At 36.2% G+C, this 22,259-nt stretch overlaps 1 protein-coding gene across 1 annotated transcript in view; it reads right to left on the minus strand.

The window, feature by feature from the left end:
- jph2 (junctophilin 2) overlaps window positions 1–19,290 on the minus strand; it is a 34,586-nt gene extending 15,296 nt beyond the window's left edge. Inside the window, 2 exon segments of the mRNA NM_001089364.1 lie at window positions 9,067–9,886; window positions 18,566–19,290. Coding sequence (NP_001082833.1) covers window positions 9,067–9,886; window positions 18,566–18,944 — 1,199 coding nt within the window. The 5' untranslated portion in view covers window positions 18,945–19,290.
- Between the last annotated feature and the right edge of the window lie 2,969 nt (window positions 19,291–22,259).

The following is a 22,259-nucleotide window of genomic DNA, read 5'->3' on the forward strand; positions in this document are numbered from 1 at the left end:
CCTGCATATGTTTTACACAGCGGATGCCCTTCCAGCTGCAACCCTGTGCTAGGAAACACTAATTTACTCGTACACTACGGCCAATTTAGCTTATTTAGTTTAACTATAGCGCATGTCTTTGGACTTGTGGGGCAAACCAGAGCACCCGGAGGAAACCCACACCAACCCACAGAAATGTCAACTGACCCAGACGGGACTCGAACCAGCGACCTTTTTGCTGTGAGGCGCCAGTGCTAACCACTGAGCCACCGTGTCACCCCATAGTAAAAGCAAACCACTGTAAATTTAAAGATTTATGTATAAAAAGTACTTCTAACATTCAACACTAAAACACATTTGGTTCATTCATTTGTTCTTTCATTAGTAAGTGTATCAATTAATGGTAAAATGTTGTCGCCTCATATATTTCAACTTTGGATTTTACACCACACATCAGCATTACAGATTTACAATGGACTGTATGTACTAGATAATACTAAACTGTAAAAAGTGGCCTTAAACAAATTACTTCAGCTTGCTACAACTATACTAATTAGTTTTTTATCATTTAATATATTATGGTTTTCATTGATAAGTTTTAAAAGCTTAATTATTTTAGGTGTAAGAAGTTGAAGTCGTTTATTTAAGTTAATCCAATTAGGCTGTTTTTTTCACTGTACAATCATTACATATAATTAATACAATATTGTAATGAATTGATTCGCATTTATCTTCATTTATTTTCAGCTGACATTACATAAATCAGAAACAATCAACTTAAAGGGAACCTATTGTGCAAAAATCACTTTTATAAGGGGGGGGGGGGGGGGGGGGGGGTAAGTACAATTGTGTGGCAACCGTCTGTACATATAACCAGCTTCTAATAGTAAAAATTTATTAATTTATTTTTCTATAATCACACTTCACAAAATCAGCCTGCAGAAACACTTTGTATGTGTCAGCAGTGGGAGAAGGCCCAGCTCATCAATCTCTCCTAATTGGCATAGGATATTAGTCTTGTTATTAATGGCAAAAGCAATAAATAATATACATAATTCTTGTGGTTAATCAGCTATACTAACAGAGAAGGCTCCAGATCTGTTTTACATTACTGTGACGGTTGGGTTTAGGGTTGGGGTAGGGGTGGTCATTGATAAAATAAAATTAATGGGAAATTTTAATAAATTATTTTTAAAATTTTCTTTAACTTGCCGTATATAATCTATAGCTGATTATGCATGTGGATGGATGATAACAGTCTTCTGAGCCAACTAGCTGATATCTATCAGCTGATAACCACTGATATCGAGTGATAACATTCGAAATGGCTGGAATCTGTCACTATGCTGACACACAGTCATTAGAAGCTTCATCCTCTTTTGAAAAGCGCACAATGTCATTTGAATTTAAAGCGACAGTCACCAAAATGGCACAATTACGGTCAAAGCCTAAATGGGGCAGCTTCAAAGAGTTATAAAACATTATCCCTGTGGTATTTTGTGCTGAAACTTCACATACACTACACATCAGACAATTAATTTACATCTTGTAAAAAAGGGGTGTATTAGGCCCCTGTTAATAAGTTATAATCTAATAATCTTTCGTCAGTGCAATAGCCTAGTTAGCGCGCTGACATATGGTGCAGTAGCACGTCAGGGCGTCGTCCCGAGTTCAAATCCTGGCTCGAGGACATTTCCCTACCTCCCTCTCTCTCTCCAACTTTGCTTTCTGTCTAAATACTGTCCTATCTAATAAAGGCAAAGAAATCTTATAAAAAAATCTAAAACTCTACTATTTTTACATATCCACATATGTTTATTTTAACATCTGTGTCAATATCAGAGCGCTAATATTTACATCAAGATGCCGAAAAGCTTTTTAAAGCATCTCTATATGGAGGCAAGTATCATGTTCTCTGATAATCACCAATAAAATGAGGCTGGGTTCAGAAGTGGGCAGGGTGTTGTACATCTGTATCTGCCGGTCTCTCACTTATTTGCAGGAGGAGCAAAATTTATATCCTCTTGGGGATTCGACACCCTCGCTGACGCATTTCTGTATGTGATCCACCAAGAACTCATTTGTACTGTACTTGTTTACCAAGATCAGTGTTACTAATCAATCAGATTTCAATTACTTTTACTCATTCATTCATTTTCCTTTAGTCCCTTTATTTATCAGGGGTCGCCACAGTGGAATGAACCACCACTTATCTAGCACGTTTTAGACAGCGGATGCCCTTCCAGCCACAACCCATTACTGGGAAACACTCATACACTCTCATTGACACACATACATTACAGACAATTTAGCTTACCCAATTGGCCTATAATGCATGTGTCTGGACTGTGAGGGAAACCGGGGCACCCAGTGGAAACCCACATCAACACGTGAAGAACATGCAAACTCCACACAGAAATGCTAATTGACCCAGCCGAGGCTCGAACCAGCAACCTTCTTGATGTGAGGCGACATTTCTAACCACTGAGGCACCATCTCACTCCTATTATTATTATTATTATTATTATTATTATTATTATTATTATTTAAATTTGAGAGAAATGCAATCAGAAGTAACAAATAAATCCAACAAAATGTTTTACTCCGGCACACAACTATAAATAGTAAATCTATGTATTTTTAGGGCCTGTAATTTAACACAGCTGTTTATTTAAGCTGTGAATATTTCAACTAAAAATATTTCAAACACATTTTCATTCTTAAAAAATGTAATAATTCATATTTAGTTTCCAGATTTCATGTGTAATATTCAACACCGATGAACAATACGAAGTATATTATTCAAAAGGCAATTTTCAGTTCATTTTACTTCAGTTAAAAAATTAGCTTCCGTAAATTCAGTCATTCAAATTCAGGTCCTGAAATTCGACATTACTTCCGGGAACTACAGGAAAAGCAACAGATTTAAGATCTCCAGCTGCTATTTCACTAGCAGAAGGACCAATTTAATGTTTTTAAACCAGTAAATAGGTGAGGAAAAAAAGCGGCACAAAAGTAGCAATTATTATTAACATAGATGTCTTGGGCATAACTAATAAAATGATTATGAGTAAAATTAGGACATTTCCTGCCGCTCCCGGATGCAATGTCAAATTTTAACAGCCGAATTTGATCCATTGAATTTATGGAAGAAAATTTTTGAACTGAAATAAAATGAACTGAATATTGCCCTTTGAATATTGTACATGAAATCTGTAAATTGAATATGAATGATAAAATTTTTAAGTATGAAAACGTGTTTGAAATATTTTTAGTTGAAATATTCACAGCTTACATCAACAGCTATGTAAAATACCAACGCAACCTCACGGCAATTCGTTTCTGAATTAGAGGCTAATTCGTATGAATTTGTACGATCTAATTCGTACAATTTAGTATGATTTCCTCATCGCTCAATGACGGTTGGGGTTAAGGGTGGGGTTGGGTGCAACGCCTCCTTTTTAAAATCGTACATTTTCATATGACTGAACTCATACGAATTCATATGAATTAGCCACTAAACTGACAAAGCGTAAAACACTTGTGTTTGCTCGTGAGATTAGGCTAAAAATACAAGCTCTAAAAATACATACCCTGGCAATTCAAGTCATTAAAATGCAAGCATAAATGTATTTTTTTTTTTCAGCTCGTGCTATTCGACAAGCTTTTAATTTCAATACTTTTGGAATTGATTTTGCTCTATATGTATGTATTATATGAGTGTATGACGTGGATTGCGTGTCTGTAAGAAGCAGAGGACAGAATAGACTATCAGCTGTCACATTCCCCTGTGATTGTGATATAGCAACAGTGCCTGTCCTTTTTTAGGCAGGCCTCCTTTTCTGACACCAGAGGCCCGTGCGTCATTTACACCCGGTGCCGAGGCCTCTAAGGAGTCTCGTCTTCCACACAAGACCCGCCGCTCCTCTAAATACATCAGCATTAGAAGCAGAGACCCCTGAACAAACTCTGCACACACTATTTATTATCTCTGAGCTCAGCACACGGAAGTCCGGTGTACAGCCATCAGTACAGGAGCAGCTTGAGATTTAGATACAGTTATTTGATTTTATTTGTTAAGAATCTTAGAAAGAAAACTTTTAAGCATTGACTGTACAGGTTCAGACAGAGATTTAGAGTTTTATTTTATATTTAATTTATATTTATTTATTTATTTTTTATTTTTTTATTATTAATATTATTATAAATATATTACATTTTATTTAATCCTCAGTTAGAAAACAGCTACAATTTACTTTATACTAGTAAAATACTAGTATACTAAGTAAATTTACTAAGAACTTCCTACTACAATTTACTGTACAGGTTCAAAGAGTAATTTTTTTAGTTTTTTATTTTATTTATATAATTTTCATATTATTTTATTTTATATTTTATTTTTTTATTTATTTTTTTATTTTATTTTATTTATTTATTCATTTATTTTCTTGTCGACTTAGTCCCTTTATTAATACGCGGTCGCCAAAGCGGAATGAACCGCCAACTTATCCAGCAAGTTTTTACTCTTCCAGCCACAACCCATCTCTGGGTAACATTCACACACTCATTCACACGCATACTACTGACAATTTAGCCTACCCAATTCACCTGTACTGCATGTCTTTGGACTGTGGGGGAAACCGGAGCCCTGGAGGAAACCCACGCGAAGGCAGGGAGGACATGCAAACTCGACACAAAAACGCCAACTGAGCCAAGATTGGAACCAGCGACCTTCTTCCTGTGAGGCGACAGCACTACTGTTTTTTACTTTATTTTTATTTTATTTAATATATTTTCTATTTAATTTTAAAATTTAATTTTTTAACTTTATTTTTTATTTAATTTTAGATTTTATTTTTTACTTTATTTTATTTTATTTAATATATTTTTTAATTTTAATATTTTATTTTTTTTACTTTATTTTTTATTTAACTTTAGATTTAATTTTTTACTTTATTTTTATTTAAGTTAATATATTAATTTTTTATTATATATATATATATATATATATATATATATATATATATATATATATATATATATATATATATATATATATCTTTATTTAATTTAAACATTTAATTTTTAAAATTTATATTTTTATTTTATTTATACATTATGCATTATATATATATATATATAAGGGCGAAACAGTGGCGCAGTAGGTAGTGCTGTTGCCTCACAGCAAGAAGATCTCTGGGCTGCTGGTTCGAGCCTCGGCTCAGTTGGCGTTTCTGTTTTGAGTTTGCATGTTCTCCCTTCGCGTGGGTTTCCTCCGGGTGCTCTGGTTTCCCCCACAGTCCAAAGACATGCAGTACCTGTGAATTGGGTTGGCTAAATTGTTTGTAGTGTATGAGTGTGTGAATGTGTATGTGAGTGTTACCCAGAGATGGGTTGCGGCTGGAAGGGCATCCGCTGCGTAAAAACTTGCTGGATAAGTTAGTGGTTCATTCCGCTGTGGCGACCCCGGATTAATAAAGGGACTAAGCCGACAAGAAAAAGAATGAATTATATATTTATACATATATATATATATTTTATATATATATATATATATATATATATATATATATATATATATATATATATATTTGTTTTATATTATTTTAATTTTATTTTACTATTTATTTTTATTTTATTATATATTTTTTATTTTATATATTTATATCTAATCAGCAGAATGAACCACCAACTTATCCTTCATATGTTTTATGCAGTGGATGCCCTTTTAGCTGCAACCCATTACTGGGAAACACCCATACACTTATTCACACACACATACACAACGGACAATTTAGCTTATTCAATTCATCTATAGAGCATGTCTTTGGACTTGTGGGGGAAACCGGAGCATCCGAAGAGCACCCACGTGAACATGGGGAGAACATGCAAACTCCTCACAGAGACTCCAACTGACCCAGCCAAGGCTCGAATCAGCGACCTTCTTGCTGTGAGGTGACAGCGCTAGCCACTGCACCACCGTGCGGCCTGAAGCAGAATAGTACTGTCAATTTAACTAGACATTTGTGTGTTGGTTTTGATTTCAGATAGCTGTTTGGATTGCTGTCAATAGTCTGTTTGTCTTATATTGCCATAAGACCAGATTCACATCCACAAAAACCAATCTGGCACTGGCTAAAACACTTATCCATTAACATAGAGGCGTTTAACAGCACTGAGCTCCTTATCTGAACTCTTTACTCCTCAATGTTACTCTACGTTTCTCGTCATGGAGTGCAATCTGGCTTAAGTCTGCTCTCAGTAAAACATTTCATCTCTCAGACACTTTAGCACTTGCACCAGTTCTTCACATTTACAGACACATTCTTACAATCACTCCATATCTAAAAAAAAAAAAATACATATCACATTTATGAAGTGTGGCTCACAGGTGAGTGGGCATGACAAACCACCTGTAGAAACACTCTTCTCTCTTTCTATATATAAAGAAACACTCACTTCCAAACTCTAGCACTTAATTCTCTGAGCACAAACAGTTCCTTTGTATAACTGTCACTACTTGTGTGTACTGCCTCTTCTTGTTGAATAGCTAAATGTGTAAGTTTCCTCAAACAAAATCTTCAGCTAAATGATTAAAAGAAAATGTAGGTTGTCATCTTTAATGATTTATAAATTCATCTGATGGCTGAGAACTCAAGGCTGTTTGTGCTTTGTGCATCTCCTTACAAGGAGGGAAGATTTTATCAAAGCGGCTGCACCTGAAACTGGCCGTCTGTTTATAGGCTCAAGCATCCCGATGATAAACTGCAGACGCTGTCAGGAGTGTGTGGAAATCTAAATATTTTATTCTGGAGGGAAGCTGTATTATTAGTGTTAGGGTACTATTTATCATGTCTGGAGCGAAGCCTTGACTCCACCAGGACGCCATCAATAGAGATGAAGCTTTGAACATGTGGCCTGCTTTCAGTCGCTTTGCGCTGGGATTTTAGACTGTCTGGGAAACAACACAGAGATGGCATCAGGAGGTTTCATTTCTGGCTCTCGCAAATGTTATATAAAATCATTTAAAAAAACATTGTCAGGTAATACATGTGATGTTTTAACGTATGAGTTATTTAGCAGGTCTCTGAAAAGTGGATATCTAATTTGGCTTGGGGTGTGGTAGTAATGATAATGTTAATAATAATAATCATTGAGAAGTCGCAAGTTAGGCCAGTTAAGATTATGCTTCTATACTTTTTATAACTTTTATAATAGTTTATGTAATGTTTTATATTTTACTGTGGTTTACTAATATTTACTGTGTTTTAATTTCACTAAAAGGAGTTGCACTGTAAACTCACAATAAAACTGAAGTGAACATACTTGCTTATCAAAATCAGTCAAAATACTTAAACATAATACTAAGAAATATAATTTCTATAATTCGAAATGACTTGTGCATTATATTTGTTTGGATATTTTGTGTATTTTACTCTAAAACAAAAATAATAGCCATAATGATGCTATCCCCTTTTTATTTATTATTTGAATCATAAGCCAACAAATTACAACAAAATAAAAAATGTCAATGGTACCTTAGCAGTTCACAGATCAATGACTGCAAATTACTGCACAAATGATCCTTCATATATACAGTATTACGATCTCCCTCACATACAGTTGAAGGAAAAATTATTAGCCCCCTGTGATTTTTTTAAAAAATATTGTAAAATATACTTGAAGTGCTATTTAAACAAGAGATTTTTTTAATTAACATATTTTTAAACACAAAATTTTTAATTACAAATTTTAAAAAACAAATTACTTTGCCATGATGACAGTACATATAATGTTTTACTAGTTATTTTGCAAGATTCTGGTATTCAACTTAGTGCAATGTAAAGGCTTAAATAATTCGGTTAACTAGACAAGTCAGGTTATTTTGGCAAGTCATTGGACAACAGTGGTTAGTTCTATAGCCTACTACTATAAACTACTACTCTTAAGGGGATAATAATGTTGACTTAAATTTTTCTTTGTTGACATAAAACTTTTTTTTTTATTAAGACTGTTTTTCTTCCAGCAAAATTAAAAGTATTGAGAAGTTCTCCATAAGATTAAATATGTAAGGAAATAATTTTAAAAGTTCATTGATTTTTCCTTGAAAATTTAAAGGAGGGCTAATAATTTTGCCTTTAACTATATGTCTCTATATTGCCCTTACGCCCCATTCACACGTCAACGCTTCCCATACACTTTGAATGGGTGACGTCAGACGTTGCCGAACTGCATTGTGGATCCGTTGGCGCCGCTTCAGAGGCGTTGCTCGCTGCAGAAGTTGGGACTAGCTCAACTTTTCAAGCAATGATGGAAGCGTCAGCCAATCAGATCGCTGTATGCAAATACACCAGCTAGACAGTGGCCTATTGCTGACTGAATTTCATTGGCTGACACTGCTATGACGATCGCGTTAGCCCCAACTTCAGACATGCCTTCAGTCAAGCATTGACGCTGAAGCCCCGTGTAAATGGGGCGTTATACTTGAGGTACAAGCAAGCGCAGCCATTGGAATCTTTTTGGCTTTAGACTTCCGGTCTCTTTCACTTCCATTGGTTTTTAGATTTTAAAAACAGCTTGTTACGCTTCTTGATATTGCAAACATATATTTTCTCATTATATTACTCTACTTTTTATGTATAGTCATTTACACAGTTGTTTGTTGAGCGAATAGTTTGACCGTTTTCTGCTGTTTATTATTTCCAGTCATTTCTTCCATATAGGCCACTGAATTGGAAGCTCTTAAACAGGGGTGTCCAAGCTTGCTGTGTGCTCGTTTTTGTGATTGTTTTAGAACAGGGGTGCCCAAACTGGGTCCTGAGGGTCCAGTGTCCTGCAGCTTTTAGCTTCAACTTGCCTCAACACACCTGCAAGGATGTTTCTAGAAAGCCTAGTAAGAGCTTGATTAGCTAGCCCAGGTGTGTCTGATTGGGGTTGAAAGTAAACTTTGCTGGACACCAGGACCAAGTTTGGGCACCCCTGTTCTAAAACAATCACAAAAATGACATCACAGAATAAGGTCAACATTGTAGGCATCATTTCATCTGGAACCAGCAGTTATGAGCAGATAAGTGATTCGCTCTTTACCTTGAGTTGGCGATTTCAGCCTTCTGTTTCGCAATAGCGGCTGCTCTCTGTGCCCCTTCCAAACTGCGCTCCACTTTCTGTTTAATTTTTGTGCCCTTCAGCTGTATCATCTTCTTCTTCACAGACTTCACGAGCATGTTGTTGATATACTTGCCTTCTTCTTTTCCTCCCTCTGGGAAAGTGGTGCACCCATAACCGTGGCGCTGGTTATTGAGCCACTCGCCCTCATATTTAAGCCCACTAGAGCGTTCGCTGATCCCGTACCCTGAACGCTTGTCGTTTTTCCACTCTCCCATGTAGACCTCAGTGGTGGTGGCATCAATGTCTGCCTCTACGGGGGGAAAGTTGTGACCTTCGCCTTCACCCTCGCTCTCGCCCAGGCTGATGGTGGAGTTTGCATCACTGGCAGCAGAACTCAATGCTGACTCAGTCCGCAAAAAGCTGATCTTGCTCTTCTGGCTGGAGAGAGACGTGCGGGAATCAGACTTTTTTAGCTTGCCAAGAAATGAGCCGCGGCGGAAGAGACCACTTTTCTTGGGCTTGACCGCATCTGGGTCCACTTGCAGGGTGAGGGCGAAGCCACCACGGGATGGGCCCAGAGGCATGGGTGAATTGACTGGAGTCTCCTGGCCTGATGCATTGGTGGTGGTGATGACCGGGACGTCCTGCTGGAGGAGTGTGCCATTGCTGTGTTCACTACGTAGGGAGCTAAGAGAGTTGCGCAGGGGAGAATGCACCACTGCTGCCATACCATAGGGAACGCTTTGACGTACTCCATAGCCGTGCCGCATGCCACCTGTGAACTGGCCCTGGAAGGTACCTGTAATTGCAAAAAGACATTAAGTGGAAGATGTTATAGTGCTGGCTTGCCAAATATTCAAGTTAAGCAATTGACTTTTACAATTTTTAATCCATTCAGTTGATTTAAGAGACTGGCGGAAACACATTTAGTGCAGCATAGTTCATTGAATCGGATTAGATCGTTTGGCACAAGGGTGCTTACTCAGTCCTGGAGGGCCGGTGTCCTGCAAAGTTTAGTTCCAACCCCAATCAGACACACATGGCTAGCTAATCAAGCTCATTTCTAGAAACATCCTTGCAGGTGTGTTGAGTGGTAATGTGCGGATCGATACTAAATTATCAATATCTCCGATACCAGCTTCTGTTCTAGAATTGATTATTTTATCAAAATATCAATATTTAGTAATTTGGAGCAAATATGTTGTTTATTGGAAATAAAAAAAAACAGAGAAAAGTAATCACAATTACCCTAGTTTATATGAATAATGCTAGCTTAGGCGGAACTACTTGTTCTTCCGCCTGCCAAGTCATGTGTGTAATATGGCACTGTATAACTGCAGAGCACGCTAGCTAGTCACTCAGTCAGTCCGCTGGCACATGTTGTTTAGTCACGCTGTCATTGGATATGAGTGACTGCAAGCGAAGTTTTGTGTGGAGCTACTTCACTTCCATAAACTCAAACTTTGCTGTTTGTGACATGTGTAACAAAACAATAAGGTACTGTGGTAAAACTACAAACCTAATCAAACACCTACATATAAATCACAAGACAGAACATGACTACGTCATGACTAGGCGGTCAGAAGAGGGGAAAAACAGTGGTAAAGGTGCTGCTGGAAATGTGGCGATGTGGCTGTATTTTGGGGGCTTGGGTTTTTGTGACGATAAAACAAAAGGAAAAGGTTAAAAATCTTCAAGGGGACCGGATTAACATGTCACTAAACTAAAAGGTGTGAATGTTTATTGTTTTATGTTAAGATGTTCAGGCAGGTGTTTTAAGATATACATGCTCAGATGCTGTCAATAAATATGTTAGTTGGCTCTTTTTTTGTATAATAATTCTTCATCAATAAAAAATAAACAAGAATAACTCGTAATGTGTCTCGTACTCAGCGTAAAGTGACACTTTTAAGTACACTACTTATTACTTGAATTTCCCAAACAGTAATTTTTGGGCAAAGTATCGGTATCGTCGATACTCACCTTTATTTTACTTGGTATCGGATCAGACAGAAAACCAGTGGTATTGCACATCACTGGTGTTGAGGCAAGTTTGAGCTAAAATCTGCAAGACACCGGTCCTTCAGGATGAGTTTGGACAGGCCTGATTTAGCATCTTGCTTAATTATTTTTTTTTTAGAATAGAGTTTTAATAATTTTCCATTTCAAGCTTGACTCTTTTTCTAAAGCTGATGTAAAATTAAAAGTTGTTACACTGAAAAATATTATTCAGAGATGATTCCTTGGATTTAATCTTTTTTCTTACGTTAAGTGGTTGTAATCAATTTATTTTTGTTGAATTTAAACCAACAAATTAAGTTGAACATTATTAAACTTAATTTGTGTGTTTAAATTCAACACAAATAAATAGTTTGCAACAGTTCTGCATGCAACACTTTTTTCCAGTGTATTTCCTGGTCTGATTTAGCTAGGACAACAAGAAGGCCGCTTGTTCAAGTTCCGGCTGGGTCAGTTGGCATTTCTGTTTGGAGTTTGCATGTTCTCCCCATGTTGGTGTGGGTTTCCTCCAGGTACTCCGGTTTCCCCCACAGTCTAAAGACATGCACTATAAGTGAATTCAATAAACTGAATTGGCTGAAGTGTATGAGTGTTAATTAGTGTGTATGGGTGTTTCCCAGTACTGGGTTGCAGCTGAAAGGGCATCTGCTGTGTAAATCATTACATGGTTCATTCCGCTGTGTCAACCCCTGATGAATAAAAGGACTAAGTCGAAGGAAAATGGAATCTCTGATGTGAAATGGCCATTTCTTTGAATTATTTGATCCTTGTCATTTTTTTTTTTTTTTTGTTATTCTTTTTTTGCTTGACGTGAGAAATCCATTCAGGTTTGGATGAGCATGAGTGTCTGTAATCGATGACGGAATTGTCATCCCTTCAGCTAAACTACAAATTGTATTACACCACTGCATTTTATTCAAATTCAGGCCACCCGTAAGCTCATTGTCACTTCAGGCATGTGAGACAACAGTATTTACAGCAGTACAACTGCTAGCGAGCCGCCTCTTTCATATCTACCTCTGGGGTAATAAACCACGTGCAGTTATTTATGTCATGGGGCCTGCGGGTCCACTCCTGTCATGAAACACATGTCTGAGATCCATCAGTCCTCAGGGACGGGCAGGGCAGAAGGGTACAGGCACGGCTATTAATGTGCCTTAATTCACACAGTGCCGGGACTAGGACTTTACATTGCAAATAATGATGACTCAGCTTACAGCTCAATAGATGCATTATAGGAGGACACCGGCAGAATAGGAGAACTCAGTGGAGAAGTCAGTGGTGGAAACAGTAATGAAAAATTATAAGAACAAGTACCATTACTTGCCTAAAAATGTAGTGCAGGTAGAGTAAAAGTATCTGTTGTAAATATTACTCAAATTATGAGTACAAAGTAGAACTTTCAAAAGTACTCAAGAGTAGAGAGTATTACACTGTGAAAAGCTGATGCATTTACATGTCATTTGTGGATGTGTGTAAACGTAACATTCTGTAGTGCATTTAGTTAGTGTCTAGCAGGCACACAACATTATAAGATGATAATATTAGGTTAGATTTAGGTCATGACGTCAGGTGACCAAAATTCAATGTCTAGCCAGCGTCTAAGGACAACGTTATTTTGACGTCCAATAACGACGACAAATGACATTGATATTTGGTTGATTTTAGATTGTGTTGAAAAGTGACCAAAATCCAACAATGAGTCAATCAACATCTTAAACCACTGACATTTATTCGTCAGGTATAGCAAACAAAATCCATCGTCTCATAGACATCATAGTGGCAATGTCCACACAACGTCAAGCTGTAACATCATTAGATGTTGATATTTGGTTGATTTTAGGTTGGACACTGACATCAGCCTGACATCAAATTCTGAAATCAACCTGATTTTCATTTCCAATCAAAATGCAACATCTCCATGTCATTAGGGTACAATGTCAATCTGATGTTGTGTTGACGTCTTGTGCCTGCTGGGTGTTTAAGGCCATTTCGGTCATCACACAGTAAACATTCGTCATATTTTTATCAATAACATGCATCTAAACAGGCTCTGGGTCATTGCGTGTAAAGATTTTGGACATCTTCTTGGACACTTTTAATGCTTCCAATCAGTTTGCTGCAATTATAAATCACCCATGTCCTGAGGTGGTTCATTGTGATGCGATTTACCTTCTGTGTGGGATCTGACTGGACAGGAATCACAGGACTGATTTTCTATTCCCCTTAAACAATAAATAATAAAGTAGTGACTGCAGGTTGCAGAAGAGTAGTGGAGTAAAAGTTCAGATACAGTATTAAAATGGACTCAAGTGAAAGTAAAAGTACACATTTATAAAACTACTTGGTAAATTACAATTCATGAGAAAAATTACTCAATTACAGTAATTTGAGTATTTGTAATTTGTTACTTTACACCACTGCTTAAAGTACACATGAAGTCAAAACTAATCGTTATTTTTGTTAGCTTACATTGCTAGTTTTGTGGTGAACACTTTATCTTTGCTTGTCATTAAGAAAAAAAAAGTGTTTGTGCTTGTAATCTAAAATCTGAAGATGCACTTCCTGTTTGTTTTAGTTAAATTTTCAGATTACATCAGTCTAAGGTTAACATGCTTAACCCATACCTATCAACCCTCCAGTTTTTCCTGGCATTTCCCTGTATTTTACAATTCTTGCCGTTATCTTCCCGTAAAGTTATTTCTCCCATATTTTTAATGAAGGGTGGAAATAAACATTAAAGAGCCAATCCTGCCTATACACAACCATTAGCGCCGAACCACCAGGGTTTCCATCTTGCATTTATATGTGAATCTGTTCTGTGCTTTTGTTTTATTTAGGCATGAAAACACTTTGAAATATAAAAACAGCGGGATTCTCTTCATTTCCATTGTAGGCTCTGTTGCGTCTCCTATGCAATTCTCAAAACAATCCCTATAGCTGTGCGTAACTGTCAGACGCGCTCCATATTGATAAATAGATGCTGCTTCCCAAACAGATTCTGTACATGTGATTTGAAGCAGTGTAAAAGTGGACACTGGGTTTCGGGACCATAATGTATATAAGGAAAGAATTTCAACAGTACATTTCAGTAAAATTCGTTTACTGTAGTAGTCAGTTTACTGTTTGCTTGTTTTTTGCTCCATGTAATGTCCATAATGTCTTTGACATAGTCATTTCATCACCTTAGAATTATAAGGTTCTACCTGACATTTTTGACAAACTGAGTAAATGACATATTCTTATTACATAACAGCTTATTTACATAATGGGATGTTTTTTATAAGTTGTTTACATTTGAGGAGTTTTTATTAGAAAACAAATGTTACACATATACTGTTTGCCAGAAAAAAAAGCTACTGTTTGTAGTTTACCTTTAAATGTTAAAGGTTTAAAGTAAAAATGTTGAAAGTTAAATGTTTTTCTTTTGCATTTTTGAAAAAAAAAAAAACATTGTTAAAAAGATTTGCATTTGCTGATCCACAAAAAAAAAAAAAAAAAGACTAAATTCCATGCTTTGCATGTCAGGGCAGTAGCTGGTATTGTCACTTAAAGAAAAGCATATGACAATGTGTAATCTGCCACTGTTATTTTATCACTGACAAAAGTCCAGAATTTTTGCCACTATTTTCTCATTTGTCTTATTCTGGCTGATACGCCATCATAAATTGTGGAAATAACCCATCGAAGGTTAAGACCATGCAAAATATGACACGAGTGAAGACAACTTTCGCTATTGACCTCATTCATTTATTTTCTTTTCGGCTTAGTCCCTTTATTAATCTGGGGTCGCCACAGCGGAATGAACCACAAACTTATCCAGCACATGTTTCACGCAGCGGATGCTCTTCCAGCCGTTACCTGTCTCTGGGAAACATCCATACACACCCATTCACACTCATACACTACGGACAATTTAGCCTACCCAATTCCCCTGTACCGTATGTCTTTGGACTGTGGGGAAAACCAGAGCACCTGGAGGAAACCTACGCGCAAACAGGGAGAACATGCAAACTCCGCACAGAAATGCCAGCTTACCCAGCTGAGGTTCGAACCAGTGACCTTCTTGCTGTGAGGCAACAGTATTACCTACTGCTCCACTGTGTCACCATGCGCTATTGAAGTACTGTTGTTAAATAGAAAAAACGGTAACACTTTATTTCAATGGTCTATTTGAGTATTAATAGTCTGTCTGCTTAATATCTGTCGATACTGCTGCTGATCAGACATTTGACTGACTGTAAGAAACTTTGCAAGTACATGTGAACACTAACCCTAACCCCAACCTAACTGTTTACTTAAAATCTAATGAGAATTAGTTACAATGCAACTTAGATTCAACAAATGGACCATCAAAATAAAGAGTGACCGAAAAAACATTTTACAAGTATAGCCTAACTTTTATTCTAAATTTTGGACCTTATTCTTAGGAGAAAAAAAAATTTACCAATAAAAAGTTCCGAAGCCCAAAAAGCGGCCCATATTAAAGTAAATTTTAAAACTAATTAGGTTGTTGTTGTTATCCATGCATTTATATTTTCTAAATAAAGAGAGGCTAGAAAAAAAATTGTGAAGCTCTACATTATTTTTATTATGTTATAATTGTTTTTTATTCAAATAGCAAAATTCTGACTGAGGAAAGCTGAATGGGCTGGCCAGCTTGTTATTTGTCTAATAAATGAAAACAGACTACATTTTTTCAAATGATATATGATGTAATAACTTTTTAAAAAGTTGTTGTTTTTTTCTACAGTCTTTATTATAAATCTTTAGGAAAAATTTTCAGTACATCAAAAAATGACCATCCAACAAGCTACCGTAATCCAGCTATAAATAATGCTTAAAATGTCACTAAATGCAGTATTTAAATTTCTCATAATTAAACAGAAAATTAGGTGAATAACAGCAAAAAAACTGAGAAAAAAGAAGAACCCCCTTTTACCAGGCTGGCTGTAGGCCTACTAAGGCATGCCTATAGTCTGAATCCTTCACATGAATGCACATGACATGCATTTACACAAATCATACTCTACACAAAGATGCTAACCCTTTTATTTCAAAAACCTGAATGTTTAACTCATTTCTATAGTTTGTGTTCTGAAGCTACCTAAAATGTTGTTGTCACGCTGTGTAAAACAGTATTCCATAAACATAATTTAACTCTAAAACTGCAATATTTATATAAAAGACTTTAAAATCTAAGAATCAAAGACAATCTACATTGTTTTCCTATACTGTATGTTGACTTATCATCCTGATTGTGTCTCAACAAAAGACACAACTTGGCCACTAGTGGAAAACAACTTGTACCATGTCCAGAACAGGATTTGTGACACTAATTTGTAAGCGCCCTCCTTTCTGCACTGGCAAATGTTACTTAGCAATAGGCTTTAACCCAAAAGGCCATCTGTGGAAACACCAGGGTTCTGTAACTGGAAGCATGAAGTTTATACTACTAGCATGGACTCAATGAATTAGTGTTTGTCTGATTTTATTAAAGAACAGTTTTCTTTCACTTCTAGAAATATTTATAGGATTAGTTTAGTTGGGAGTCTACTTTTAGTTTACAGTCTTTGCTGTTTACAAGATGTGAATTATTCTGCACATATATATATATATATATGTGCAGAATAATGTATGTATTTATATGTATATATATATATATATATATATATATATATATATATATATATATATATATATATATATATATATATATATATATATATATATATATATATAAATACATACATACACACGCATATTGGTTTGATCAGGTTTTGCAATAATATATTATTTTTAAATGGACTATATTTATTTTACTATTTTATTTTACAAACACAGATCAGAATTTGTTGCACGCTTCTGAACAACGTAAATCTTTTTCCTGCATCAATTAAAATTCACTTCGAAATCCCATTTTAAATTTATATCCAATATCTGGTCATCAGATGTACATTTAAACAACCTTCCATTATAATAATTGAAGCAGCTAAATTAATGTCTTTCTGTTGCAGTACATCGTATCTGCAGTTGGTTGTTTTTGATTAAAGTAATTTATGGAGGAGCAGAATTTAATCTAGTGCATGCAATCAACAAAACTGATGACATTTTCATTAATAACCAAAATAAACACTTGACTGACCATTAATTTCATAACCTCAGAAATGTGTGTGATTGGTTTACCACTGAGAAGCGTCCTGCTCCATTCATGTTCAGGTGGATCAACTAGTTCTTGTAATGTTTCTTCATGAGACATTTTGAATTATTATGGCGATTACAATGTCATTGTCGCTGTACTGCACTGTGCACAATCAGTCCTGTATAAGGAAGCCTCTTGACACGTTATAAGATATAGTAATTGGCATTTCCTTTCCAACATGTGTTGTTAGGTCGACCAATCACTAGACTGACCGATCACCAGAGAACAATTTCTGCTTTCCAGAATAATATGGTGGTCAGCCATAGCCAGGGATGTCTTCTTTATACAATGTTCCCAATGTTAGTAAAACATTTTGGATGATAGATGGATGTGTGATTCTGTTTATATTTTTACACACACACACACACACACACACACACACAAAGTGTGTTGTCCATTTAGAGAACAGTAAGAATGCTCTTATTTGGTTCGCCTTAAAAAATATATGAGAATGGGTAACTAAAAAGAATCCTGTATGAACTTTAGGAGAACGTTCTGTTTTTACTGATGTGACCAATCAGAATGGAGTAGAATTGTAAAATAGGAATGGTTTAGAAAGAACAAATCTTTGAACAAATAGTTTGAGATGGATAGTTCATTCTAAAATGTCCTCACTGTTTGCTCACCTAGAATTTTGAAGAAAGCTGAAAACCTGTAACCATTCACTTCCACCGTAGGAACAACAAATATATGTATGTCAATGGTTACTAGTTTTGAGCTTTCTTCAAAATGTCTTGTTTTGTGTTTAATAGGAGACAGACACTTATAAAGGTTTGAAAGTAAAGGGGCGAGTAAATTCATTTTTGGTTGAACTATCCCTTTAAAAAACGAAATCATGTGAATTAGATGCGAGTTTCTATTTTATTTATTTATTTATTTGTTTTTACCTTGGATGTAAATAAATCTTCATAATAGTACTATAAGGGTATTTTAAATTAACTGAATGATAAATAAATAGTTTATAAAGTTGTGTTCGTAGTCCAGCTCTAATATGGCTATGATAATTAAAATACCTGTGTTTTTAAATTTAAAGCTTATTTAGCAACAAATGAGGACAGTAATTGCCAATATTTTTTGGAACTATATTTTCCCCCTTTGTGAGTAAAGAATTACGAAGAATCTAAATCGGAAACGGGATCGTTGAAGTCTTTACGACTCTTACCAAGGTGTAGGTATTGCATTACGCACCAGCCTAACCCCTGTCTTAAAATGTCAACTCACAGTTTGCACTCACAAAAGTTCATTCTCCGACCTTACCGCCATCAGCGTAGGTCTCGGTGCCGTAACCATCTTGCAGTCCGTTATTCCAAGTGCCCTCGTACTTGGCGCCACTTCCCTGACTGATGCGCGTCCCGTATCTGCCTTTGAAGCCGTGCGTCCACTCTCCCTTGTAGATCCAGTGGCCCTTGGTCTCCACACCTAAACCATGACGCTTCCCCTGGGACCAATAGCCCTCATACGTGTTTCCACTCGGCCATGTGTAGACTCCGACCACCTCGAACCCGTAATTCCAAGAGCCGGAGAACTCTCCTTGTCCTTTGGGTCCGGTGCAGATCCCGTGTCCGTGCGCTTTTCCTCCCTCCCAGCCTCCACAATAAGCTCCGCCATCATCAAACTCAAAGCGACCTCCGCTCATCACTTCTCACCGCAATCACCAATAACTTCCGAAACTCTCAAACTTAAAAAAAAACTATAATTTACCGATTAACCTCTACCGGGCGCTGTTAAATCCATGCGTAAACCGGGGAGAGCTGATCCTTTTTTCCTCGCGCTGACTTGGAGAGTCGTCGCTCATCATTTGCTGATTTTGTATAGGCTATATCCTTGAATGCTGAATCAAACGTCTTGTAGTTGAAGTGACTTGGGAGAGGGAGGATTGTTTTTTAGCTTTTTGTTTTTAGTTACATAATCTTGTTGCTTTCTGTTTACAATGATCTATTTAATCGAATAGATCATGGCTTTTCAACCCCTCTCCCCTCTCCCTGCCTCCCCGCTTCGCACTTGGAGTAGCTGGATGTGTTTCACAGTCCCAACAAGGCTACCAGATCCCGACACTGTTCCAAAAATACAGGCCAATCGGCCAGCAGCACCAGGCACTTTTAAAAGCGCTGCCAGATCACTTGCAGGACGGGGTTTGGGCTCGATGTCCATATCGGGGGTCGCTCGAGCCTCTGTCTGTTATTTTGAGTGTGTGTTCGTAAGCATAGATTCTAGAAACTGTTATAATTGCATGCCTGTACGTTTTATTATCCTTTATTTACTGTGCGCATATGATAAATAGGGAAACTGTTGCATTCTCAGGCACTATACAGAGAGTCACTGTGTAACGAGCACACAGGTCAGTTAAATGTAGTGGAAATACATTAGTCGAATAATAATGCACTTAAGTTCAAGTATATTATATTTTAATAACCTGTTAAAAGTACTGGGTTCCACGTAATTTCTTCATGCTGTCCCAACTCAAATCAATTAAGTTAACTCAATTGTTTAAGTAGATTAAACATGAAACAATTAAGTTGTCCCAAAAAACTCAAGAATTGTGTTTATTTAGCTCAATGAAGTTTGAACAAGCAGCAATTTTATTCTATTTGATTTATTATTCATTCATTTAGATCAGGGGTGCCCAAACTTTTTCTTATGAAGGGCCAAAAACCAAACTTGATTGAGGCTGTAGTGGGCCAAAGGTAGTTGCCGTTGGTAATTTACTAATTTATTCAATAAGATTTTTAAAAAGGACTAGAGAAAACATTGCTTTATATTAACTGATTACAGTAGTTTTGGCCTCAGCTTGCTCACCGATGACTTCTACATATAATCCTCAATCCGTCAATTGACATTGTTTACATTTTATAAAATCAGATTCCCTTATACATTTAAATAAAAGATTTAATTTCAGTTTGTTTTTTTCTAGCTCCACAGTAAAAGAAAAAAAAAGGTTATGTCAAATTGGAAATTATGATCTCTGTGTTAAAGGCATTTGCCCCAATCCTCTCCGTCATTCTCAGTCTTCTGTCAGGTGGTATGGTGAGCCAAACCAAAGGTTACAATAGGCCAACTTTGGCCCACGGCTCTACTTTGGGCATCTCTGATTTAGACTGTTGTTATTTATCTACAAATAACTTTTAGTAATGCAAAAAATATTCTAAAGAAATATGACTTTTCTTATTTTTTAAGTTCATATTATTATTATTTATTTATTTATCTTTATTTCGTCTGTTTTAACACTTTTTTGTATGTTAAATATTAAGTTCTGACTAAATAAATAGGCAAAACTGTATGAAGACAAGTTCATATTTGATTTTCAAGTTTGCTTTTCTGGCTCTCTTCAGATCACATTTGAGCCAATATGTTATTTGCTGCTTGTTTGTGATTTTTTTTTTTTAATTGTGCAATTTCGGAGTGAAAATGAACTATGTGTAATCTCTATTTTGTCCTTCTCCATTACATGTAGTTTATGTTTATAGCACATTTTAGTACTTAATGTGTAAGGGCTTAGTCCCTTTATTAATCAGGGGTCGCCACAGTGGAATGAACCACCAACTTATCAAGCATATGTTTTACACAGCAGATGCCTTTCCAGCTACAACCCATCACTGGGAAACTCATACACTCTTGCATTCACACACATAAAGTGCAGCCCATTTAGCTTATTCAATTCACGCATGTCTTTGGACTGTGGGGGAAACCGGAGTACCCGGAGGAAGCAGGACATGCAAGAACATACAAGCTCCTCCACAGAAATGCCTACTGACCCAGCCGGGGCTCAAACCAGTAACCTTCTTGCTGTGAGGCGATCGTGCTACCCACTGCCCCACTATGACACCACATTTAAGACTCTACAAAAAGACAACATCTATAGAAGTTACGGTTTTTTAAGCTGAACTGAAATGAAAGTTTTCCAAAGAATTCAGTCTTGTGCTGCATACAGAAAAACCTGTGTTTGCTCTACTTGATTTGACTGCAGATCATCATGCGTGTGGTGAAACCGCGTCATCTGCTGGTCATTTTCTGCTATTGCATAACATTAGCTTCTCCTTACTAAATTATTCTTTATTCCAGGGGTGCCCAAACTTTTTTCTATAAATGGCAAAAAAGCAAACTTGATTGAAGGATGTGGACCAAACATAGCAAACTGTATTTATTAAATTTGCCATGGCCAATATCTTAATTTATTCTGTAATATTAAAAAATAACTAGAAAGCGTTGCTTTAAATCATATTAACTAATGCAAAATCATTTGTAACATTTAACACCAAACATGTTACAGTAAAATCATAAACAATCCCTTTTATAACACAATGGAGTTCAATGCAGAATGCACTAGTAGAGCTGCTCCTATTATCTTAATTTGCTTAATTTGGATGTCTAATGCATTGATATCTATCTGTCAAGTGACAGTATTTACATTTTAAAATTCTGAGTCATTTACATCATTTAATTAAATCATTTAAGTTCACTTAGCTTTTTTGTATCTTAGCAATAAAGCAAAGAAACAAAAGGTTACGTTAAATTAGAAATAATGATCTCTGCCAAAGGCATTCGCCCCAACCACAGCCCCATCACTACCATGGGCCAACTTTGGCCTGTGGGCCCTATTTTGGGCATCTCTACTTTAATCAAGCAAAACCACAGCGTTCAGAGAACTGTTACACAGTAACTTTATTTTAAACCTTAAGTACAATTGTTGCATTCAATTGTTAATAGTGAACATTCACAGAGGTAAAAAAAAAAAAAACACATTGTGTCACTCATACTGACACACATTCACCTCTTCTGCGATGAGCATGTGGGTATCATTTGTAGTCAAAAATGTCTAGAGGGTGTAACTCTCTGCATTGTTTTATGTTGTGTTATAAAAGCTAAAATAAATATTCGCATAAAACCAAAAAGCGTACATTTTACAAAAGCAATCACTGACAAAGAAAATAGTAAAAAAAAGTAAAGATGACAT

This window comes from Danio rerio, chromosome 23 (genome assembly GCF_049306965.1).
Source record: "Danio rerio strain Tuebingen ecotype United States chromosome 23, GRCz12tu, whole genome shotgun sequence".
Classification (NCBI taxonomy): Eukaryota; Metazoa; Chordata; class Actinopteri; order Cypriniformes; family Danionidae; genus Danio; species Danio rerio.